Here is a 26,201-nt window from a genome sequence, read left to right on the forward strand (position 1 = left end):
CACTTGTGGTAACTTTTGATTTGCAATTTCATGTTTATACGAAACTAAATAGATCTACTTCACATTTGCATTTTGTTTACTTCCGTTTACAACATGGCGTCGAAACAAGACGATTCTTTCAAACACCTGCAAGATTTAAATATTATTCAGCACTACGCCAAAGATGTGGTTGATTTCAGTTCGCAGTACGGAAGTGAAACAAGCATCTCTTACACTGCTTGTAACTTGGCCGGAAAATCAAATATTTATCCAGGCTATGGAGATTTTACTCAAGCGTGCGTGTTTGTAAGTTGACAGCTGATACGTTCGGTAGTTATCGTGAAAGTATTTTTGTCATTAATAAAGTCAACCATTTTGATCCAGGCCCAGTGCTTTCCTTATTTGATCCATGTTCCAAGAAGCAGATGGTCTCTGCTAAAAGCGATCTTAACCGTGGGCGGATCCAATGCACTGACATGTCAGCTGCAAACAAAATGTTAGGCATGTTATGGGTTGATGGGTGTGAATGAATTGGTCAGTTTCGTGAATGTCTGAATTGGTCAATTTCGTGAATGTCTGAATGGGAGCCATTCAAAACAGACAAGCCAATTTTTGTCTGAACGGCTATTTTTTGTAATCATTGGATTGTCAAGAGTGACCAATGAAATATCTGATTGAACCCAAATACTATCGTTGGATAAAGTTTTCTAACATCATACATTTTCACTGTTTATCGTGAGTACTCCCACAATAACAAGGGTTGTGGCTTCACACAGACATTTTAAATACTCAGGTGATGGCATGTTTTTTTAAGATAAAGTTGTCTTTCATAAGTGAGTGAGATATGTTCGGTTGTTCTTGTGACTAGCCAGAAAACTATGACTGTTTCTTAAGCGTCCAAAAACCCATAACACAGGGATATATCATTGTTTGTTTAATTTGTTTGTTGTTGAACGCCGCACTCAGAAATATTCCAGCTATACAATGAACGCCTGTAAATAATCAGTTCTGGACTAGACAATCCAGTGATTGATATTGTGAGCAACAATCCACACCGTCTGGTTACAATGACACACAATCCCAAAAGTCACTGAGTCGGACCACCCAATCTATTTAGTCGCCACTACTGACCAACATCAGTTGTTGGGGACCTATCCTAACCCTTGATCCCCACGGGGGACACATCTTTAGTCATATCTAAACAAATTCATGAATGGCAAGGCACAACTTTAATGCATGCTTATTCATTCATTTCATGAAGAAATATTAATCAGTTTCTGAGTTATAGTCTGGAAACAAAATGTGACCGCCAGACAGACACTTGACAGAACAGTTTCTATATCCACCACAGAACATAGTTTGGGAGGGATAATTATATCAGGAACTCTAGGCAAAATGATTAAGATATAGGGCAAGTAATCAGGTAATAGGTAATTTATCAGGGTAATACTTACCTTGTTCCTGTTTTGTCCAGTAAACTTTTTCAACTATGTTAAAACTTAATTATGATTATTAAACATATTCCAAATCTGCGAATGTTATCATCATGATCATAAATCCTTTATTATGATTATTTGCCATTACAGAGGACGTACGGCCCCTGGTGGCGTCAAGCTCCAGCATCCTGTAGAGTCTACAAGAAGACACCCAGAGCATACTGCAGTATGGATTTCATAGGTAATAGATGAGTACAACATGTGCAAATTACCAAACTTTTATTTTAAACAAAGTTACAAGAATGAACTTAATTTTTCAATCAAAGATGTTCTTTTTTGTTCTAATTTTAAGGTACCGTATTCGATGTAATAAGCGCCCAGGGCGCTCTCAAAATTAGAAACAGGGGGCTCTTATTAGAATATAATTTTGGTGAGACAAAAACAGAGTTGAAAAATTGTAAATTTCGTAGTTCATGCTGACAGCCTGAAATGAAACCAAAGAAAAGTATGTGCGTATCATACATGACAGATATATTTTCTGAATTTAATTGCCCATAATTAAGGGTTCATACAACACACGAGTGCGTATTATACGCGAATAAATAAGTCTTGTGTACATTGATCAATCGGAAGGGGTGCTAATTGGGATTATTCACCAGCCAATATATTAGCAATTATCACCGTGGGCGCTTATTCGAGCAGGCCCTTATTACGTCGAATACGGTAATAGGGGTTTCCTAACCAAAGTCCTTTCAAGACTGGTCTATCAGCTGTCTACATTCAAAACTAAAGATAAATATTTTGGTCATTTGATACTGATCATGCTGATGTCTGGAAGCTTTTTGGTGTGGCTCATTGGTTACCTTTAAGTTTAATTATATCTTATCTGTTTCAGAATTATCATTTGAGCAGAAAGTGTATCCAATCCGACTGGATGTGTATGAGACCTACCACCCTGGAGCAGTTGTCAAGATAATGGCATGTGATACTACAGCTGGTACTGATGTAGACACAGGAAAAGTAACGTAACTATGACAATGGTTCTTTCCTCCTTCACACCTGTTGTTCTGAGTATACAATCAGAGAGGATGTCATGGATCTAAATGTATATATTTATGAATTGACCTTTACTTTGTGTGAGTTCATTGGAGTATGGACCTTCATAGAGTGAGGGCCAAGCTATATGAACGTCGGAGCTTACGACAATGTTCATACAATGTTTGGTCCTCACTCTATGAAGGTTCTTACTCCAATGAACTCACAGAAAGTGAAAGTTAATTCTTATAATTTTTTATATCACTATTTAATACCTTGAGATTTGTAGTGCTAGATCTATACATGTGAGTTCATGTTTACACTGACAGCCTTACAACAACAAGCTGAGCCACGGAGTACGATAATTCCAAAAAAAGAGAGGTGACATGAGCATATGTATGCTCAACTTGCTTTACAGGAATATCTGTCATAGTTTGTTTACAAGAAATGTATTCAAATAATATCATTATTGGGTGAGAAAGATCTGTTATGTTAAGTCATTATTAAGATGTGTCAGATAGATACTAAGGTAAATTCATCGATTGCTTTAGACTGTAACTGTCAGTCTAGACATGGATCGAGTCGATACTACGATAGTGCATGTGCATTACTATGATTTGTTCACTAGGGTGGGTCGTAGTGAGAATATTTGTGAATGATCATGCAGTCAAACTCTCCGACATTTCTAAATATATGCTAAAAAGCTGAGTTCAAGATGAAAGGGTCTTAATGATCTGAAAGAACTTTTTTGTATTCATCCGAGGGAATTCCCAGGGGTTTCCCCAGGAATGTGGAAGTAGTCCGTCATTTCCAGAAGTCTCATGAAAAAAAGTATGAACGTCAAATTAAGTCGTTCATACGCTTATCATGCTTATGAAAGTCAGTTTCGAAGTCATGTGATTGGCCTCTCTTCCAGTGAAAAAGCTTTATATCGTGTAAACTTCAAATAAGAAAATTATTTCAGTATGTGCAGCTATTAATGCATCAAGCAAGAGTCCTAAGACATTGTGTATTCTCCACAGCTATTTGAAAGGCAACATTCCTCATGGTCATTCTTACAGACTTTGTTTTGGTAAAAAAAAGAAATTGTTGTCACAGAATATCTGTGGAAGTAAGTCAGAATCGGTAGCCCTGTGGTCAAAGGCCACAGGACCTCTGTGTGCAGAGTCATCTCCCTTAGCTGCCAGGATCTGCTGTATGTTTACTATTCCAGATTCATACCAGTTATGATCCTTGCTCTATCTGCTCTTTCTGATGAATTTTGTCAACGTGGTGAATGTCTGCATCACTTTCATCTTTCCACCCTCATCAAGTTTCAAGTTTGATATGACTCAAATATTGTTCAATTTGTCATTAACCATAGTCAATCAATCAATCAATCAACCAACCTATCAATTAATCAATCAATCAATCAATCAATCAAGATGAAGTGTCCATCTCCATGATCTAGTGGAAAGAGCGTCTGTCCAGAGAGCGAAAGGTTGTTGGTTCGATCCCCATCAGTGCCATACAAATAGACATTAATAAATGATACTTTTTATTTCCCTGCTTGGCGCTAGGCATTAATAGAATAAAAAAAGGACTGGTCGGCTCAGAGTCAGCATACTGTGTCTGAGTGGGGTATTCATGTTAAACTGCGGCTTTGTATCTCAGTTGGCATTAGTCCTGACTTGTAGAAGTAGACGCACGCACGTATGCCTGTCTCCATATAAGGGCAATAATCTTGAACATGACGTTAACCCAATTTTACCTCACCTCACTATGAAGTAGTGTTATGTGGTAGAACTTCCGGGGACCAACATGCTTCCGATGCTTCATGTGTTTGTTTTGTGCTTCCTGATTGCAGATGGGTGACCCTGTGGTCCGACACTCCCACACAGATAGAGATGAGGCCGCGAGTCTTCTCCCCACCCCTCAACACTGTCAACTTTGCTACAGAGTAAGTAGAGAAATAGTTTAATGTTATGTTATCATGGTTATAATCTGCTGCTGTGATACTGGTCCTGGTATATGTCCAAGGTCTGTCATATTGTCGGTGGTTCAGATTCAAGTTGTCATATTGGTCTTGGTAAGGGTCCAAGGTCTGTCATATTGTCAGTGGTTTAGATTCAAGGTCTATCATATTGGTCTTGTTAAAGGTCGAAGATCTGTCATATTGTCGGTGGTTTAGATTCAAGTTCTATCATATTGGTCTTGGTAAGGGTCCAAGGTCTGTCATATTGTCGTTGGTTTAGATTCAAGGTCTATCATATTGGTCTTGGTAAAGGTCCAACATCTGTCATATTGTCGGTGGTTTAGATTCAAGTTCTATCAAATTGTAATGGTCCAAGATCTGTCATATTGTCGCTGATTCAAGGGTCTATCATATTGGTCTTGGTAAGGGTCCAAGGTCTGTCATATTGTCGGTGGTTTAGATTCAAGGTCTATCATATTTGGTCTTGGTAAAGGTCCAAGATCTGTCATATTGTCAGTGGTTTAGATTCAAGGTCTATCATATTGGTCTTGGTAAAGGTCCAAGATCTGTCATATTGTTGGTGGTTTAGATTCAAGGTCTATCATATTGGTCTTGGTAAGGGTCCAAGATCTGTCATATTGTCGGTGGTTTAGATTCAAGGTCTATCATATTGGTCTTGGTAAAGGTCCAAGATCTGTCATATTGTCGGTGATTCAAGGTCTATCATATTGGTCTTGGTAAAGGTCCAAGGTCTGTCATATTGTCGATGGTTAAGATTCAAGGTCTATCATATTGGTCTTGGTAAGGGTCCAAGGTCTGTCATATTGTCGGTGATTTAGATTCAGGGTCTATCATATTGGTCTTGGTAAGGGTCCAAGATCTGTCATAATGTCGGTGGTTTAGATTCAAGGTCTATCATATTGTAAAGTTCCAAGGTCCAAGGTCTGACATATTGTCGCTGATTCAAGTTCTGTCATATTGGTCTTGGTAAGGGTCCAAGGTCTGTCATATTGTCGGTGGTTTAGATTCAAGGTCTATCATATTGTAAAGGTCCAAGGTCTAAGGTCTGACATATTGTCGGTGATTCAAATTCTATCATATTGGTCTTGTTAAGGGTCAAAGATCTGACATATTGTCGGTGGTTTAGATTCAAGGTCTATCAAGGTCTGTTTATGTAACTGAGTGATGTATGTCTGTTGCAGCCTGGTCCGACTGGAGCTGTGTCATGAGAAGCTGCAGTACTACACCGAGCTGGATGCCGTCATCCTGCAGGGGCTGACCGACAAGGACCAGTACCAGGCCTGGGCAGTTACCAACAAGACTCTCACCCAGTCCCTGGAGAGGCTGGAGCTGAGAGACACCCATCCCCCAGAGACAACCAGCAGGGACTGGAATCCTTTTGTGAATGGATACTTTGGTTGTTTACCTGTAAGTTTGGACAAGACTTTGTCCATCTAATACTTTTCATATTATTTGGAACTTGTGAAGATCTGGTTGAGAATTCGTCTTCAGCCACTTTGCTTGTCGTAAGAGAATCATGGGATCGGGTTTTCAGGCTGGTAGCTTGGTAGATGCTTTTCATTATATCCCAATTACGTAGATCAATGCTCATGATGTCAATCACTGGATTGTCTGGTCCAGAAATAACTCACAGGACGTCTGTAAGGGCAAAGATGATGTGGGTCTTTTCCGACTTGGGATGGGAAGACATTCAGCAAAAAATGTAAACAGCGGTAAGATTACCAGTATAAAATGTTAAAGCATAACACGTTACTGAAAAAAAGTAAAACCACACACCCAAACACAACCACAGTGTGCAGAGTGCCTGGTAGACAACAGAAACATATTATGCCTAAATAATAGGAAATATGTAAACTGAAAGTCATTTACAAGAAAATATATGAGTTCATGAAACCATAGCAAACATGACACAAGGAACGTGAAAAGCTAAGATGGTGACCAAGGCACAAAACATGCAAAGTTATGTGGTCGTAGGAAAAAGATGAATTAAACAAGAAATATACCTCAGATAAGTGGATATATGTACCAGGGAATGGATATATGCCTGCAACACCATCAGAAAACATAAGAAACTGATGAAAGTGTCAGGATGATACACGGATGCATCGGTTGATCGTGATTTTTTATTTCTCGAAACAAGTATCGATCACAGTCACACACTAAGTCAAAAATATCAATTCTGACCTTAAATGTTTACTGTAATACCTGTTCCACTAAACACTAATCAGTAGTGCAAGTTAATAGTGAAAAGTTTACTGAAAACATAAATATTTTCATTTGTTGTGCCATACTTGACACTGCCAACTGTAAATCATCAGTATGCCAGGTATTTGGTCATCCTGTCTATGACAAACATGGCTTACTCACCACAGATAAGAGCACATGCAAGTATCGTGATACATATTGAAATGTGAGTAAGATATTGTGATACATATCGGATCTCACAGTTGGTGTATCGTCCCAGTCCTAGAATGAGTATGAGGCAAGGCAAGGGCTATAGTCTGTTTCAACTGTCTCTCTGTTCCAATACTGTAAAAAGTAGGGAAGCTAAGGCACTGTGTAGCATCAGGTAAAGGTAAAACATTATATTTGGGTGATAAGGTAGCCTAGTTAAAGAGTTGGATTATCTTGCTGGGGTTTGATGTGTTAACCCCAATCTTGGTAACAACTGTTTTGTTTGATTGTTTGTTTGTTGTTTAAAGCCGCAATATTCCAGCTATATGACGGCGATCTGTAAAATAATCGAGTCTGGACCAGACAATCCAGTGATTAACATCATGAGCATCGATCCATGCAGTTGGGATCGATGACATATATCAACCAAGTCAGCGAGCCTGGCCATCCGATTCCCGTTAGTCGCTTTTTACAACAAGCATAGTCGCCTTTTACGGCAAGAATGGGTTGCTGAAGACCTATTCTACCCCGGAATCTTCTAACAACTGTATGGACTGGGGCTAAGTCGGCTTATTTGTGTCAGGGGGTCAGGCTCTATAGCTGGACTGATAGCGTGTTGTGAACAGATGCCTCTTGATGCTTTCTGATTCAGACTTGTTTTCAAACAACCGTGGTCTAGCTGTGTTGAGAATTGCTGACTTTGACTTTAAAAAAGAGCCTTCACTTCAGTACTGATTTGTAGATGTGGTCACTATATTCTTGTAATGGTTATAGAAAATGTGTTTCTTTCATATTTTTTAATGAGCTATTCCAGGCTTGGTTTGTTAAGAATATTATGAACATATGTTTATATTATACAAATTGTTTATCAATTTCAGGAGGAGGTCATTCAACTCATCCTCAGCTATCTGGATACACCCTCTATATGTTGTGCCTCCCAGACATGCAAGTAAGGCCACAACGACACAATTGAGAGAGAAACATTATGTGTTTACCATGTTTATAGATCTGCTTTTCTTTTTGAAAAGGGGCGGTGGGGTGGCCTACTGGTTTAAGTATTACTTGTCACGCCGAAGACCAGGGTTTGATTCCCCACATGGTACAATGTGTGAAGCCCATTTCTGCTGTCCCCCACTGTGATATAGCTTGAATATTGTTAAAAGCAGCGTAAAACCTTGCTCGCTCGCTCGCTCTCACTCACTCACTCACTCACTCACTCACTCACTCACTCACTCACTCACCAAACCACCCACTCACTCACTCACTCACTCATTTTTAGATAGACATATAAAACAATCTCAAACATATAGAAGTCAGAAGGAATGCATGCTTAGAAAGAAATGCAAACATAAGTCACTCATAGTGTAACCACAGAGTTCTAGATATTTTTTTGTGATTGAACAATATATCCCATGACTAGCCAGGGGCAAGGGCACAGGTCCTACTCAGTACCCACCCAACCCGGGTACCCAAGTTACCCGTCCGATCCCATATAGGTGTTGACTAACTTGACTACGATTGGTTGTCTCCATGTACAGGTTGCTGCGCCAGCACTGTTACGACCCTCTGCTGTACACCCAGGTCAACCTGCAGCCACACTGGCCTCAGGTAGCTATGGAAACTCTTTCAGAAGAGTCTTTCGTTTTGTAGCAGTCGTAATTTATACTCGACAGTAATCAATCCCTTTACTCTTTTATTTCCAGGGGGCACGAGTGGCCCTGTCGTCTAAGGCGCCACGATTTCGCTGTGCAGAGTTGCGTCCCTTAGGCACGCCAGAAACCTATGATTGTGGGTTCGAATCCCGGTTCGCCCCGATTATGTTTCTAGGTTTGTCAGCACAATACCCGTGCTCGTGGGTTACCCCGAAGTGGTAAACGTCTGTGACCTGCATCGCTTCGGGCTTTCCTCCCACATTAAGCTGACACACCGTGATATGACTGGAATACTGTTAAAAGCGGCGTTAAACCCAACTCACTCACTCACTCATTTATTTCCAAGCAAGCTGATGGATCCTAGATCCCATGTCACAAAGAGATTTTAGTGCTATTATTGGCATAAGTCCTTCTCAAAGTATAGTAGTTAGGACAGTCATAGCGCTACAATCACTTTGTGATATAGGGTTTGGTTTGTTTGTTGTTTAACGTCACACTCAGCAATATTCCAGCTATATGACTGCGGTGTGTAAATAATCTGGTCTAGGGACCCTGGACTTGGTGAACATAATTGGCTTGTCAACATCTTCAATATTGTAAGGTTCTAGTTTGTAGGACGATAGAGGTACTTATCTTCCTGGGTGCCGTTGTACAAAGCGATCTTAGAGCTACGACTGTTGTAAGTCTATGTGATAGTATGGGAGTTACGATCACCTTAGCGCTAAGTTCCCTTTGTACAACGGCAACCTGTTGCAGTTTTATTGCAATAGCTGTATCAGTATTGTAAATTTTCATGTAATGGGTAGGTTACCTTTCAGGATAACGCCAGTTGGTAAAACTGGTTGGGGAGCACCAAAAGTTATCACAATTATGGGGGCATGAAAAAATGACACCATTCTATTTTTTAAAATAAAAAAGGAATAAATTTGATTATTATTTAGGGCCTTATTGTAGGATGGGGCAGTCATGTTACAGTCCTAAGACCAATCCCACCAGCCCAAATGATAAATGACCAGTCCCTAATATTGAGATAGTAGAAATGCCCTTGACAGGCTCCCTGACTGAATCCATGTGAGAGGAGTAACATGAAGCATCTGTTTCAGATATCGGACGAGGTGTTGGACAGCCTGCAGTGTCGGTGTTACATGATACAGAGGCTAAATCTGTCCTGGTGTGGCAAGAATGGTCCCATCACAACTACAGCTCTTACCAGGTCAGACAACGACTTAAGCATACAGTCTGACATAGGGAATAAGTCTCGATCAGTCTTGCTCAATTTGTGAAAAGTACTATCACTAGTACTTGAAGTAAATTGAATATGATTTTTTTCTTGAACAAGCTTACTGATGTGAATTTTGGAGTCGTTGTTTTCTTCTATGGACATAATGGAGAGATTAGTCATTTTAGCAACATACATTGAAAAACTGATAACCCATGCAAATGCAATAGCTCTCTTACCATGATTACATCATTGCCATTAATCCTGTACTTTGACCGTCATCACAAAATCTTCACAGTTTCAACAGAAGTCCTCTTCACTGTCCACTATCTGTAATCAGTTGTGCAAGTAATAGTACCTTGCTGCCCAATCCTCTTGCACATATGCAAGGCTGGAATCCCACTTCTTTCCTGTGTGTGCTAGAAAAACATCTGAATTGTTTTTCTGAGTTTTATCTAGCACATTATTAGTAACTTGTCAAAAGGATTTATTACCTGTAAAAATATATAAATGAATTGAATGATACGAGGGAGAAAAAATGTCTTCCCTCAGCAATGGCGTGACAAAAAGTGGCATTTCATAATTACGTTGAATAGAATGGCACAATATAATATTCAAACACTGTTACTTTATAGACTACAAACGCAGCAATAAATGTTTTGGGAGGCACACGTTAGGTGTGACGTCACAACAATAAAAGTCATATTTTTATGATCTTTTATGTATTGATCAAATATATATACATGATAAACAAAGGAACTTAACCAGATCTTTCACTCACAATCTTACTTACGGGATGGTGCTTTAAATTTTGAATTAGTTTTCTCATGCAACGCAGTGCCTTTTTAAGGAGAATGATATTCACAATTTGTTACATTTATGATTTAGTTTCAACAGTCGCGTTACCTATTCTATTGACTAGAGGGGGGCACGGGTGGCCCAGTCGTCTAAGGCGCCGCGATTCGCTGTGCAGAGTTGCGTCCCCTGGACACGCCAGAAACCTATGATTGTGGGTTCGAATCCCGGTTCGCCCCGATTATGTTTCTAGGTTTGTTAGCACCATGCCCGTGCTCGTTGGTTTCACCGAAGCGGTAAACGTCTAAGACCTGCATCACTTCGGGCTTTCCTCCCACATTAAGCTGACATGCCGTGATATAACTGGAATAATGTTAAAAGCGGCATTAAACCCAACTCACTCACTCACTCACTATTGACTAGATTACCATAAAGAAAGTAGATCGATAAGGGTACATACCTGTAAAAAGATATAAATGACATCAACATGAATTGATAAGTCAAGGGAGAAAGAACGTCTTCCCTCGACAATGGCGTGACATAAAGTGGCATTTGAAAGTGTTCACGTCACACCCCAGGTATGTGCAGAGATACTGCTGGTAAGACAACCAGGAGTAAGATTGCGAGATAAAGCGTCCGTAAAATGAAACAGAGATAACTCTTGGCAACTAACCCTAAATATAACCGGCGACAACTGGAAGAAACACACCACATACTTAGCCAACCATATATTCATGTTTCATGTGCATCCCATCTGTCAACAGTTAAAGGTAATGTTCACAGATGCCTGAACCGTTTGTTTTGGAAATACATATAAGAGATAAAATGCCTCCTGCCTCATATACACCGCCTCTGTGGTCTAGTGGTAGAGCGTCCGCCTGGAGAGCGGAAGGTCCGGGGTTTGATCCCCGGCCGCGTCATACCTAAAGACGTTGAAAGATGGTACTTGTTGTTACTCTGTCTGGCTCTCGGCATTAAGGGGCTAAAACAAGGACTGCTCGGCTCGGAGTCAGTATACTGTGTCTGAGTGGGGTATTCATGTTAAACTGTGGCATGGTATCTCAGTGAGCTAGCACTATAAATTGTCATCAGTCCGGACTAGTACAAGCAGCCACACAAACACACACACGTACATGCACATCGCTATATAAGTGCAATAATCTTGGACGCGACGTTAAACCCGATTTCACCTCACCTCACCTGACCCATATTTGTTTGAATAATTGGTGAAAATTTTGTGTTCAATATATTGTGTCCTGATGACAAGTATTTATTAGATGTACAAGTCAACCCTAAATGTCCAATTTAGCAATTATATTTTGTTCTTTATTCTATATTATACTCATCTATTTCTTAGATTTCTGGGCGTCTGTGGTCAGACTTTGACCTGTTTGGGGCTGTCCTGCTGCCAGTTTGTGACTCGGGAATATTTGAAGCTGATTGCAGAAAACTGTCCACATCTGACAGGTAGGAACACACACACAGTTCATACCTGATGGTAGACCGCCTCTGTGGTCAAGTAGGGGGCACGGGTGGTCAAGCAGGGGGCACGGGTGGCCCAGTCGTCTAAGGCGCCGCGATTCGCTGTGCAGAGTAGTAGAGGGGTGGGTATATCCGGGTAGTAAATTTGGACTCATCCCAGCCCAAGAGTCCACTTTGAGTTTTGTGGAATGGAGATCAACATGATATTGGCACTATTCAAATTTATCATTTGAAATCTCTCAAATTCAATTTTGTACCATCAAATCTACACATCACTTATCCATATTTCTGTAAGATTAAGCAATTTATTGGTCTACTAGTTAGTGTCAACATGTTTCATATATTGGTAGGGGGCATGGGTGGCGTATTAGGCGCAGAGTTGCGTCCCTTGGACTCGCCAGAAACCTATGATTGTGGGTTCGAATCCAGGTTCGCCCCGAATATGTTTCTAGGTTTGTCAGCACCATACCCGTGCTCGTGGGTTTCACCGAAGTGGTAAACGTCTGAGACCTGCATCACTGCAGGCTTTCCTCCCACATTAATCTGACACGCCGCGATATAACTGGAATAATGTTAAAAGCGGCGTTAAACCCAACTCACTCACTCACTGTGGTCAAGTAGACAGAGTGTCTGCCTGGAGTGGACAGCAGAGAGTTGTTGGTTTGATCCCCAGCCACGTTATACCAAAAGATATCAACAGATGGTACTTGTTACCTGCCTGGTGCTTGGCATTCAGGGGCTAATACAGGGGACACAGGTGGCCCAGTCGTCTAAGGCGCCGCGATTCGCTCTGCAGAGTTGCATCCCTTGGGCACGCCAGAAACCTATAAATGAATGTTGGTTCAAATCACGGTTCGCCCCAGTTATGTTTCTAGGTTTGTCAGCACCATACCCATGCTTGTGGGTTTTGTGGAAGTGGTAAACATTTGAGACCTGCATCACTTCGGGATTTCCTCCCACATTAAGCTGACATGCTGTGATATAACTGGAATACTGTTAAAAGCTGTGTTAAACCCAACTCACTCACTCACTCAGGGGATAATACAAGGGCTGTTCGGCTAAGCACTATGAAGGCGGAATTAATCTGGACTAGTACAAGCATCCACCATACACATGCTCGGTCGTTTCCGGCTGGCTGACTTTGCTGAGCTCATGGTGTCCTCGATTGATGCTTATGCTGTCAACCACTGGTTGGCTTACCCCAAATTTACAGGCTGCTGAAATATTGCTGGACTGTGGTGTTAAACAATATTCACTCACTCACATTTAATGGTGGCTATAGACATATATTTTGTTCAATATCATCTATATTTATTATCAGTCGTAAAATATAGTCAGTATGTTTTCACTGTAGGGCGGGGCGGGTAGCCTAGTGGTTAAAGCGTTTGCTCGTCACGCCGAAGACCCGGGTTCGATTCCCGACATGGGTACAATGTCCCCCGCCGTGATATTGCTGGAATATTGCTAAAAGCGGCGTAAAACCATACTCACTCACTGTAAGCATGGTTTCAAGTTTGTTGTTTGTTGCTAGATCTGGACTTGAGCTGCTGTCGGAAGATTGATGGGCAGGGCATGATGGAGCTGACCCACGTGGCCAAGTTGCAGAAGCTGAATCTGTACCGAACCTTCATTGAGCTCACGCCCCTCCTCAACATCATATAGTCAGTATAATTTTTAACTTATCCCTCCACAACAGTGTGCAATATTACTTTTTGCTTCAATTATATAACAGTGTGACCCATGAAGATCCGAGGTCTTCAGCAACCCATGCTTGCCATAAAAGGAGACTATGCTTGACGTTGGTGGCGACTAACAGGATCGGGTGGTCAGGCTCGCTGACTTGGATGACTTGGTATCCCAATTGCGTGGATAGATACTCATGATGTCGATCAATGGATTGTCTGGTCCAGACTCGATTATTTACAGACTGCCATCATATAGCTGGAATATTGCTGAGTGCAGCGTTAAACAAAAAACAAACAAACAAATAACCACGATCACAGTGGAGAACATTGTAAAAACAGTAATCACTGAAACACACCCTCTGACCATCTCGCTCCCAGCATGCTTCTGTACTTCTCATCACTTTTCTTTCATCGCCCGTAGTGAACAGAGGTGTTTGTTTCCACTCCACATTTTCGATTTTATTTGTTTGTCATTTCGGTTTGAATTGAGTTTTTGTCTTTGTACATTTATCTACAGGTCCCAAGCCGTTCCTTATCAATAAATATATGTAATAATGGCTACTTACATTCCGCACACGATTCTTTCCTCACCATTGTTAACATAACTTACGGCACATGAAAGCTCCGTTTTGGTTTCTGTTTCTCTTTTTTTTTTTATACCTTCCTCATTTTAATGCGAATGGCTGCGTGTCGGTTAATGTTTGTGATGTTGTCCATTCTTATTCTCATTGAAATATAATGCATGATGTGATCATTTCGAAGATGGTGTTAGGAGTTGAGGAATACCTTTGCCATCTTCAAAAGTGCGTGGACTGCCATGAGAAGAAATCGACGGCCTTTGCCCTGAATGCCAGGCCCAGCGATGTTTTGAAAGTACCCACTTTTCCTCCGACCATTTCAACGTTTACCTAGCTAAACTCCGAAAAAGGGCTCAGCAACAACTACAGCGCCAGACTTCAAACCCCTCTCATAAGCCTGCGACTGTCACCTCCACTGCCTCAGCTACACCTACGGGTGGATCCGTCCTTGGGGCTACTCACCGAGGATGCCTGCAGTTACGTCATCTTCAGATTTTTCTTCAACCATGGTTCGACCGGGACACACCAGACCAAGTTGTATCTCTCCCAGCCTCGCTTAGACATTACCTCCACTGGTGGACCCTTGAGTCGAACGTCTTCAACAGGGTTTCTTTGACCCACCTCGTTCCCTCTCAACACCTGTTCGTGGATGCATCAAAGGATCAGGGGCCCATCTCAGGGACCTCCGGGCCTCAGGATTATGGACCGCCCCATTTCTCCATAGGGATATCAACTGGGATCCACTCACTCATAGAGTCTCCTAAACCTCACGTTCATGTTCTGTCGTCTCATAGATGCCATCCCACTGGAGGTGAGAGCTCGTCACATTCCCAGCGTTTCCAACATTCTCGAGGACACCCTATCTCGCCTCAGTCAGTCACACCAGATGTTATCCAGATGATTTGCCAGCCCTTCGGCCACCCAAACAGCGACTTATTCGCCAAACGTTACAACCTCCAGCTTCAGACATTCATATCACCGATACCCAACCCTCTGGCTCTGGATCACGACACACTCACATCAAGTGGAACGGCCTACACGCATATATGCGTTTCCAAAACCGACACCCCTTCCCCTTGTTCTCCAGAAACTGGCATTTACAGTGAATGTCACGATACTTTTGGTCTCTCTTTTTTGGCTCAGTCAGACGTGGTTCCCGCATCCGTGCCAATGCGCCAGAGAGCCAGACTTAAAACTCTCTGTATTTCCCGGTCTGCTCAGAAATCCACACACTCATCAATCACACATCTATGAGTATGGTCAATTTACAGAATGCATTGACGGCCAGGGGTTTCGTCCGACACCCCGCCTTTCTACAGCCTCCTTGTATAACCAGAAATGGTTATCTTTCGAGACTAGGGCTTGGGACTGGTTCTACATCACCTCCTCATGTCTCCCTACGAACCTTTCTCCGTGGAACTGGTTTATCTTATGCAGAAAACTGCCTTTCTCCTGTCCTTTGCCACTGTTGTACGTGTCAGTGAACTCCACGTTCTCCACATCACCTGAATCACGTTTGACTGTGGTCCATGTGCAGAGGTACATCTTGGCTTAATGTGGGACTTTATTGCCTGGTCAGGCAGATCACCCTTTCACTATTGCCCTGCTGACTAACTTCATTGGGTCTGGTGACAAAGAGAACATCTCTCTATGTCCTGTTCGTGCATTTCAAAATTATATTAAAGTCACTCGTCGTTTTCGGCATCAACGTAAACGCCTTTTCCTCCCAATCACAGAGGAGGGTCACAGGAATATCTCCAAGAATACCCTGTCATTTTGGTTACGTTCCACCATTCTTCAGGCTTACGCCCATGCTTGGTTTGAACCTCCTAGCACTTCCCATCCACATGAAATTGAAAATCGGACGTTGGCATCCACAATGCACTACACACAAACAGCTCTGTCACAGACATCATTCGAAGTTGCTTTTGACGAACCAACTCTACTTTCGCCAATTCTACCCCCAAGATCTGTCCGTTGAGGATGTCGATGGAGTCCACCAGCTGGGTGCTCTTGTCTTCGCACACCAACTCGTCGCACCTCCCCATCCTGTTGATGAATTGGAACAGAACACCTGCCTATCTGGACACCCATACCGATACGACAGCATGTTTGTTCTTTCTCTCTATGGAATGATTGCATTAAACTCTGTACTACATACTTTCGAGTACCTCCAGTTGCAACGTAATTTCAGACCCAGCCTTACCTGTCACCAGACATGGTGGTGATGTGATTACAGGACTAGTGAGGTTGAACACACCCTTGGGTCGGGGACAAAGTGGCAGTCTAATCTAGTCCATGCTCTGGCCCAACCACTCAATCACAAATGGGGACATGCAGTTGATCCGACCCGCCATGGGCTAATTGCATACTGTTGTGGAGGGATAAGTTACAAAATATAGGGAATCAGAGTATTCCCCTTTCTTATGTACTTATCCTGACATAACAGGTCATGACTGCATGCCCGTCCATCCCCTCAATGTTTGGGGGGCGGTCGGTTAGCCTAGTGGTTAAAGCGTTCACTCGTCACGCCGAAGACCCAGTTTCGATTCCCGACATGGGTACAATGTGTCAAGCCCATTTCTGGTGTCCCCCGCCGTGATATTGCTGGAATATTGCTAAAAGCGGCGTAAAACCAAACTCACTCACTCAATGTTTGCATCCACTTATCTCCTGTCTACGGGCGATGGTGGAAAAAGTGATGAGTTGTACAGGAGCATGCTGGGAGTGAGCTGGTTGGAGGGTGTGTTCCAGTGATTACTGTTTTCACAGGGGTGGTCGGGTAGCCAAGTGGTTAAAGCGTTCACTCGTCACGAAGACTCGGGTTCGATTCCCGACATGGGTACAATGTGTGAAGCCCATTTCTGGTGTCCCCCGCTGTGATATTGCTGGAATATTGCTAAAAGCAGCATAAAACAATACTCACTCACTGTTTTCACAATGTCCTACACTGTTATATGATCGAAGCAAGAAGGAATATTGCATACTGTTTCGTCGGGATAAGTATATAAATAAGGGGAATACTCTGAATCCCTGTAATATTGTCATTGTCTGTACACCTAGCACTGGATATCTCAATGAACTGCACGTTCCTGAGGTTTGTCCATTTTCCAAAGGTCACAGACCCCTGCTTAGTTTACTGACTTGTCACAGTGAAACAAGTTTGCTCAACTGGTTCTTGTTTTTGTGGATGATTGTATACCTTTTGACACCTTGTAATGTCCGCAATAGAAGATTTCGCTATCACATGATTCCTTCTATGTGAGGCTCAGGCTGGGCGATATATTGATGCATCGGTAGATCGCAGTTTTTTACTCCTGTGTACAAGTATCTACCACAGTTGCAAACTAAGTAAAAAATACTGCTTCATACCTTAAATGTTTGCTATGATAAACGTTACATCAGACACTAATTAGTAGTGAAAATTAGTAGTGAAAACTTAAATATTTTCATCCATTGCGTCATAAATTGACACTGCCAACTGTAAATCGTCAGTGTGACAGGTATTTGGCCATCCTGTCTTTGAAAAAGATGGCTTACACACCACAGATAAGGGCACATGCAAGTAACTTGATTCGTATCGGATCGTGAGCAATATATCATCCCAGCCCTACCGCATATACCCAGAATTTGCAAGATTCTGCCAACTCCGTTGGTTGATAATGAAGCGATAGTTCACATATGCGTTTGCCATTTTGCAATTGAGTGAATTTCACATTTGTGAATTTCATTTTGTACTCTCTGGATGGCACTACTCAATCTACAAATTATTGTTAAATATTGATATATGTTCAGACAATCCTAATTATCGGTGAATTGTGTCTTCTCTTGAAAACAAATGATTCAAATATACCTTCGGTATCAGTAAATCAATGCATCAGTATACAGTTCAATCATAAGTGTCCCGCTAGTAGCTACATTGGGACAGCACTACACTACAGCAGCATTGTAGTCCACACATGCAGATCATCCACTTAGTCTACTAGACAGACATCAAGCTGCCGGCAATCCGAGAAGCAACACCTGGGCCCACTTGCACAAAGCGATCTTAGCACTAAGATGATCGTAACTCCCATACTTTAACATAGGCTTACGATAGTCTTAGCGCTAAGATCGCTTTGTGCAAGTGGGCCCTGGACAAATCCCTGCCTGTATCTGACATGTGTGTTACTCTTCAAATCTCCATCTTCTGCAGTTCCTGCCCTGATCTCCAGCACCTGAACATCGGCTCCTGCAGCCGCATCTCCAGTCACGACGATGTTGCTGCAGCACTGGGGAAGTTCTCAAAGTACAGTATTCCTCGATGTCACTCATTACCATCGTACTTTTTATATAAATGTCTACTAAAATTTTGAAAAAATGTGATGTAAATCATTCTCAATTGTTCAGAAATCCAAATCACTTTTTATGCAAAATTTAAGTAATATTGTCATAATTGTGGTAAAAATATTTATATATTTCATTTTGATTAAATTTAAATGAACGATTTTCATGTTATTTTGTTAATGACGATTTACTCTGAAACAAGAATGGAGACCCAAAATGTAATACCACTGTGTTAGCATGTTAGATTGCCGTACTCTCTGTTCAACTTTCTGACCTGTGGTCTCGGTTAGAGGTCCATTCAGCGCGTCGTGATAGTTCCACAAAGAAGTTTTCATGTGTCAGATGATGATTTTCATGTTATTTTGTTAATGACGATTTACTCTGAAACAAGAATGGGGACCCAAAATGTTATACCACTGTGTTAGCATGTTAGATTGCCGTACTCTCTGTTCAACTTTCTGACCTGTGGTCTCGCATAGAGGTCCATTCAGCGCGTCGTGATAGTACCACAAAGAAGTTTTCATGTGTCGGATGTATTGGTTTTCAGGAAGCTACGATCTCTTGATCTCTGGCGATCTCGGAAGATCTCATACATCGGGCTTCAAGCTATTGCCAACAACTGCTTTGAACTGGAGGAGCTGGATATAGGCTGGTGGTATGTGTTGGCACATAGCTTTGTTTTCTCTTTGTCTGAAACCAGTTATGCTTTGTCAGCTACATTGTTGGGCTTGCTGATTCAAGTGGTAAATATCTATGTGCTGTTTCCCCTTGGCTCCTCCCACAGGAAGCTGACACAGCGATGTTACTAAAGTACTGTCCAAAGATGTGTTAAACTATTCTCCTTCTTTGGATTCCCTTCCATATAAGAAGGGACAGAGTAGAGAAGAGAACGATGTGAATTGGTCAGTGGAGTTTAGTCTACTGAAAAAGAGAATTTTCTAAAGCATTTGAAGACAGCATTTCATATATTAGTGAGCACCTGTTGTTACAAAGGGAGATAACTGGTGTTTGAGATAAAGCATTGTTGTCATGCTATTGAACTCTTGATTGAATATGTACTGACCACCATGATGTAGGTGAATATTGCTGATCGATTGTGTGGGCTGTTGGTCATACTTTCAGTAGCTGTATGCCTGGTCCAGACTTGAATATGTACTGACCACCATGATGTAGGTGAATATTGCTGACCAATGGTATGGACTGTTGGTCATACTTTCAGTAGCTGGATGCCTGGTCCAGACTTGAATATGTACCGGCCACCATGATGTAGGTAAATATTGCTGACCGATGGTGTGGACTGTTGGTCATACTTTCAGCAGCTGGATGCCTGGTCCAGACTTGAATATGTACCGGCCACCATGATGTAGGTGAATATTGCAGAGTTAACCAACACTCACTCATTCACCTGTGTTGCAGCACAGACCTCCACTCCAGTACCGGGTGTCTCATCAGTTTAGTAGAGAAGTGTAAGAAACTACGCAAGCTCTTCCTCACTGCAAACAGGTACCAACTTATTGTCACATTTGTCAATGTCATGTTTATGCATTGGTTATATACTACTCAAAAGAAGTGAAACAGCAACCAAACTTGTCATATGGCTATTGTTAGCTCACCGGGTCCGAAGGACCAAGGTGAGCTTATGCCATCCACCATGGCGTCCGGCTTCCATCGTCCGTATGTCAACAATTTATTCAAATGACTTCTTCTTCTGAACCACTAAGTCAAAATTTACAAAATTTGACTGGAAGCATCCCTCGGTGGTGAGGATTCAAAATTTTTCAAATAGGGGTAATTTGGCTATATTGCTCTAAGATACTTCTTCTCTTGAACTAAGAGATAGATATCAACCATATTTGGCTGGAAGCATTCTCCATTGGTGAGAATTCAAAATTGTTCAAATGAAGAGGCTAACCCCCCAAGGGGCTGAGGGGCGAGGCCAAATAGGGGAAATTTGGCGTTATTGCTTTAAACGACTTCCTCTGTGGAACTAAGAGATAGTTATCATCCATATTTGGTTGGAAGCTTTCTCCGTTGGTGGGGATTCTAATTGGAGAAATGGAGGGGCCGAACCCTACCCCCACCCCAGGGCCCAAAGAGAGGGGCTAAAAAGAGTTTATGACTTGGACACAGTTAAGATCCCCACCGTATAACCATATGTACAATTGAGAGTGTGAGAGGAATGGGCATATGCTACCAGGACTGGGCCTTCAGTACATCTGTCTGGCACCAAAGGAGTTAGAACCTTACATGCAAATCGATATTATCCCCACCCTATAATAAACAGATACATTGTATACATTTGTTTGTTATGAAGAGAATTATACCTTTAATATCATTTATCCTGGATCATAACATGGAAATGGTTCAGATCTTTATGCTACGTTTGTTTGTAGAGAAATACACGTTCATGCTGTCAGATTTGCCATCCACCCATTTTAAATGTTCACAGAGTCAAAATTACGAAATATTTGCAGTAATATATACATGTACAATGCAATTGTATATTTTGTCATGATTGCGTAAATATCCAGGTGAGCGATACAGGCCCTATTTGTTGACTATGGTCAATGTTTTGTTCAACAACAAAGATTTACAAGATACCTTATTTGCTGGTCCACAGGGACTGGCAGTCACAAGAATTACTGGTCCAAGCCTAATTGTACCGGTTAAAAAATGGCAATATCCGGGAAACTAGAACACTGGATTAAACTCGGCTACTTGACTGATTGATGTCATTGTGCCCTGACAGCTTCACTGAGACCGCCTCCGTAGTTTAATGGTGGAGCATTTGCCCGGAGAGTGGAAGGTCTGGGGTTCAATCCCCAGCAGCGTCATACCAAAAGATTTTAAAAGATGGTACTTGTTGTCACCCTGTGACTCGGCATTAAGGGGCTAAAACAAGGACTGGACAGCTCAGAGTCAGTAAACTGTGTTCATGTTAAACTGCGGCATGGTATCTCAGTGAGCTAGCGCTATAAATCGGCATCAGTCCGGACTAGTACAAGCAGCCACACACACACACATACACGTGCATGCACGTCGTTATATAAGTGCAATAATCTTGGACGCGACGTTAAACCCGATTTCACCTCACCTCACCTGACAGCATCATTATCTGGTTTCTCTGCTCCAGAAATATGAATGAAGTTAAGGACCACCTGATTCTTTCATATGATGATAATTAATCTGACTTTTGATTAACTTTTGATATATGATAGAACCCAATAATAGTCGATAGTTAACATTGATAGGAAAAAATAGGGTGGTCCTTATCTTATTTTGAGTAGTATATTTGTTGACTGAAGTGTTAAGCAACAAGTTAACAAATCTGCAGCAATGTGTTTGTGAAATGTTGCTTTGCTTGGCTACAGGACTGTATGTGATGTGGACCTCCTTGCCATAGCCAAGAACCTGACCAATCTAGAACAGCTGGATATTCTGGGCACAAGGGAGGTAACTGCTGATGCGGCTGTAAGGTAATTCAAGGATGAAGATCAAATTTGACCACATGTTACTTCTATGTTATTGTACATACGAATTATATCCGAAATGTTAGGACATGGTTCACGAGTACAATAAAATATATTTAGTGAGTGGTACATTCTGTTTTTGACATTGTATGATGAACAAGATGAATAAGCAAGAATATATTTTAAACCAAACTAGTTTGTTTATATTAAAGAATGGATGGATGGACACTGGGTGAATTTTGATGAATTTTATGTAAGTCAATATAGACATTTAACCAGTGAATATGATACTCATCTACAAAGAGGTATGGTTTCCATGGTTACAGAGGTTAGAACATTCGTTACCAACAAGCCGAATAGCAACTTGTGCCCCTCTCGTTGCCATTTTTGCGACTGGGTTCCGTCTAAGCGCAAACGGGCATAAGTAAAAGAATTGTCTTAATGATTCACATAAATATCCCCCATGTAATATATATTCCGGATGTTATTTAAAACACATCGGGACTTACGGTATTCTTTACAGTATGACAGAACACATTTAACTGTACCTAGGGTATATTTTTAGATGCAAGACATGGGTAGTAGCAAAAATTCTTCCGAAAGGATTTTTTTTATCAAATTACTTGATGTCATACACGCATTCTGATTGGTTTGTCGTATTTTTGCACATAACTTTCTTCGATAGTGGGTTGAGTCTTCTTGAGGGTTACGGAAAGGGGTGGGTGGTGACAAATAAGGGTAGAAGTGCTCATGTCATGATAAGTACCTCAGTGCAATTTGAGCTTTTATAAATGTCACTTCCTGATGCAAAATGAAACCTATTTCAGGTGTCCCCCTGCCGTGATATTGCTAACAGTGGCATAAAATCATATTCACTCACTCACCATGTTTTTGCCACAGGGTGCTGGAGAACTGTAAGAAGCTGCGGTTCTTCGACGTGTCGTTCTGTGCGGGCCTGGACAACGTGGTGGTGGAGTCCTGGAGGAAGATCTACCCCAACACTGCCATCAAGAAGAGCTTCCAGTCCTAGCTATCTACCTCACTCTATCTCACGACTGTACTGGCAAGACAGGGTCATCTAACGCCTCTTTTATGCTCTTGAATTCCTTGTCATTTCATTATTATATCCAGGTTGTCCTATGATGATGTTATACCTTGAAAGTATTACACGTCAAGAAGACATTCTACATAAGCAGAGTTTTATGTTCCACACAGATTGGCCATCGATGCAATAACACATCAGAGAAATGAAACAGTCTGTGTTTTATAGGGACATTACTCTGCCAGTGATGTAACGAAGTTTGAAGAACAAGATGGACATGTTCATATTTTATGGGTTGGGTGAAGAGTTTGGCCCTCAGTGAAACCTTGATATCTCAATGTCTTTGGGTCATACACACGTAGTTGAGTTATGCCTTCTTCTGTTCTTGCTTTCCTGTTGTAAAACTACTGTATAAAAGAGAAGAGTTTTTGAAACAGAGCACAGAGCACGTCTCATAACCCCACACCCACACCCTGAAATGTTTACATACGACAGATATATTTTGCCAGAATTTAATTGCCCATTATTAAGGGTGCATATAACACATGAGTGCATATTATACACGAATATATATGTCTTGTGTATTATCAATCGGAAGGGGTGCTAACTGGGATTGTTAACTAGCCGATATATTAGCAAATATCGCCATGGGCGCTTCTTAGAGCGGGGCGCTTATTACGTGGAATATGGTTAGTCTACATAGTGGTCAATACTTTCATCCACCTTGGTATTGCCAGATTTGCCTTAACATGTAGTGTGACGTAGGAAGGCAGAGAGAAAGGGATCCACTACGTGTCAAGAACATGTGGGATCCTATATTCTTCCTCATTATGGTGAGATGTGACTTGTAATATGGCGGTCAGATGGTCACCATTGCTGCTGGTTAGTGTTTTAGTCATTCGTGACCAACTCGTGTTATTCCGGGACAAGCTGAAAAGCGACTCGTGCCCCTCTCATGGCCATTTTTGTGACCGGGCTCCGTCTAAGCGCAAACGGGCATACCTTAAATAATTTATATATGCAAGACATATGTAAAATCAAAAACTATTTTTGAGGGATTCTTTGACTAAGAACTTGAAATCATACGCGCATTCTGATTGGTTTGTCGTATTTTCGCACATAACATCCATTGATAGGGGGACGAGTCTTCTTGCAGATATATCACAGTATCACAGTTCTTGTGGGATCAGTGATACATTAACTTATAGAAGGTTGGTGGATCACTCCAATACACAAGGATCTGAGTCACACACTGAATGCATAAAAAAGATACCAACACGCGTTATCAGTCATTTTATAAGTGTTTGTGTACAGGTTACTATAGTTACTGTAATTTGCTGACTTGAAAGTAATTATCGTCAGATCATAGATTTTCAGACATCATACGTTTTCAGACGGCCATGTTTATTGTGTTTACTAATGCTATAACAAGGGGTGTGGCGTCACACAGATATTGTAAATACTCAGATGATGACCTGTTTTTAAGATAAAGTTGTCTTTTATAAGTTAGTGAGATGTTTTACAGTTGTTCTTGTGATTAACGAGAAAATTACAAATGTTTCTGAAGAGTCTGAAAACCCAAAACAGGGGAACCTCTCATTTTCACTCATTCAACAGCTAAAATGTGTGTAGTCCTCGATTACCTTAAGTATTCGTATTTTATCTTGTTTCGATTATGATAAATATGCAGGACTCCAGTGGTAAGAGACAACGCCATCTCAATCTGTCTTATAACTTCACTTCAGTGACTTTGTACAGGATCTGTGATGATCCGGGGTAGAATAGGTCTTCAGCAACCCATGCTTGCCTTAAAAGGCGACTATGCTTGTCATAAGGGGTAACTAACGAGATTGGGTGGTCAGACTCGATGACTTGATTGATGCATGTCATCATATCCCAATTGTGATGATCGATGCTCATGACGTCAATTACTGGATTGTCTGGTCTAGACTCGATTATTTACAGACCGCAGTCATATAGCTGGATTGTTGCTGAGTGCGGCATTAAACAACAAAACAAACAAACCAAAAAGACTTTTACGTTTTCATTGTTGTCATTCGAATTAAACAGTAAAAAGTATTGGTTGTAGTGGATCCAGGTAGTTTCACACCTCACTCAGCAATATTTCAGCTTTACGACGGTGGTCTGTAAATATTTGAGTGTGCGCTGGGCCATCCAGTGATTGACATCATGAGCAATTAGGATGCGATGACATGCATCAGTATGTCAGCAAGCCTGACCACCCGATCCCGTTTGTAGCCTCTTACAGCAAGCTGAAGACCAATTCTACCCCAGATCTTCATGTGGGAAGACATGCATGGGTTGCTGAAGACCAATTCTAACCCGGATTTTTATCAAGGTATAATTAGTCCAAGGTCATGATAGAACAGAGATATTATTCCCTAGATCATCGAGGATGGTGAGTGTGAGAATGATAAATACTAGGAATCATCCCATATTACAAGATCAATAAATTTATAATATTTATGCTTTATCGATTCAAATTTATTAATATCTATACTAAATTGATAATTCACTGCCACAAAAATGTTTACATTTATTAAGATTTCCATGATTGACATGGATAATGAAAAGACATTAAATTTAATAATTTCAGGTCTGTATAGTTAATTCCTTATGTGTTCACATACAGAACAATTAATTTATTATTGATCAATATATCAATACATTGTGAAACTATATACAATACAATATATTAATACAGTGATCCCTCGCTACAACGCTACCTTTGGGGTCCAAATAGTTGATGAGCATTATAGATGAGCAGTATAACTAAAATTTCCAATCAATTACTCCAGATTAATATGCGCATATTAATAAATAATACCTCATGTCATATTAATGATTAATACCTCAAGACATAGTTTTTTCTCAGGAGAAACACAGAGGCAGTTCATCTCTATGTAATGCTGTTGGTGTTGCACGTGCTGATGCTGTTGTTCCAGATACTGTTGCTCAAGTGTTTAATGAGAGTTTGGTGATATGTAGGTGTGGGATGCTTGTCATGCAATATCATACACAGGTACCAGGCGATATTGGTGGTACACTTTCTTGCAATGATACACGTGGTACATGTTGTTTTCTTGTGATGGTACAGATGGTTTTTAGTGGA

General features: G+C 41.2%; 1 protein-coding gene across 1 annotated transcript; it reads left to right on the forward strand.

Moving 5' to 3' along the window:
- Positions 1-93: 93 nt before the first annotated feature.
- LOC139464631 (F-box/LRR-repeat protein 4-like) lies at positions 94-23,404 on the forward strand. The gene is made up of 15 exons (XM_071246157.1): positions 94-285; positions 1,566-1,656; positions 2,311-2,440; positions 4,297-4,389; positions 5,607-5,832; positions 7,698-7,768; positions 8,358-8,427; positions 9,575-9,684; positions 11,843-11,952; positions 13,499-13,628; positions 18,426-18,518; positions 19,104-19,211; positions 19,973-20,059; positions 21,928-22,032; positions 22,927-23,404. Exons 1-15 carry the CDS (start codon positions 94-96, stop codon positions 23,054-23,056), a joined length of 1,746 nt encoding a protein of 581 aa, XP_071102258.1. The 3' UTR covers positions 23,057-23,404.
- The last annotated feature ends 2,797 nt before the right edge of the window (positions 23,405-26,201 follow it).

The sequence above is a fragment of the Haliotis cracherodii genome, unplaced genomic scaffold (genome assembly GCF_022045235.1).
Source record: "Haliotis cracherodii isolate W230 unplaced genomic scaffold, xgHalCrac1.p SCAF_17, whole genome shotgun sequence".
Classification (NCBI taxonomy): domain Eukaryota; kingdom Metazoa; phylum Mollusca; class Gastropoda; order Lepetellida; family Haliotidae; genus Haliotis; species Haliotis cracherodii.

Bases quoted from the DNA above. Each gene is read 5' to 3' on its own strand.
- LOC139464631 (XM_071246157.1), top strand. From the start codon at position 94: ATGGCGTCGAAACAAGACGATTCTTTCAAACACCTGCAAGATTTAAAT. The intron at 8,428-9,574 runs GTAGCTATGGAA...CATCTGTTTCAG, and splicing joins TGCAGCCACACTGGCCTCAG to ATATCGGACGAGGTGTTGGA. The intron at 20,060-21,927 runs GTACCAACTTAT...GCTTGGCTACAG, and splicing joins CTCTTCCTCACTGCAAACAG to GACTGTATGTGATGTGGACC.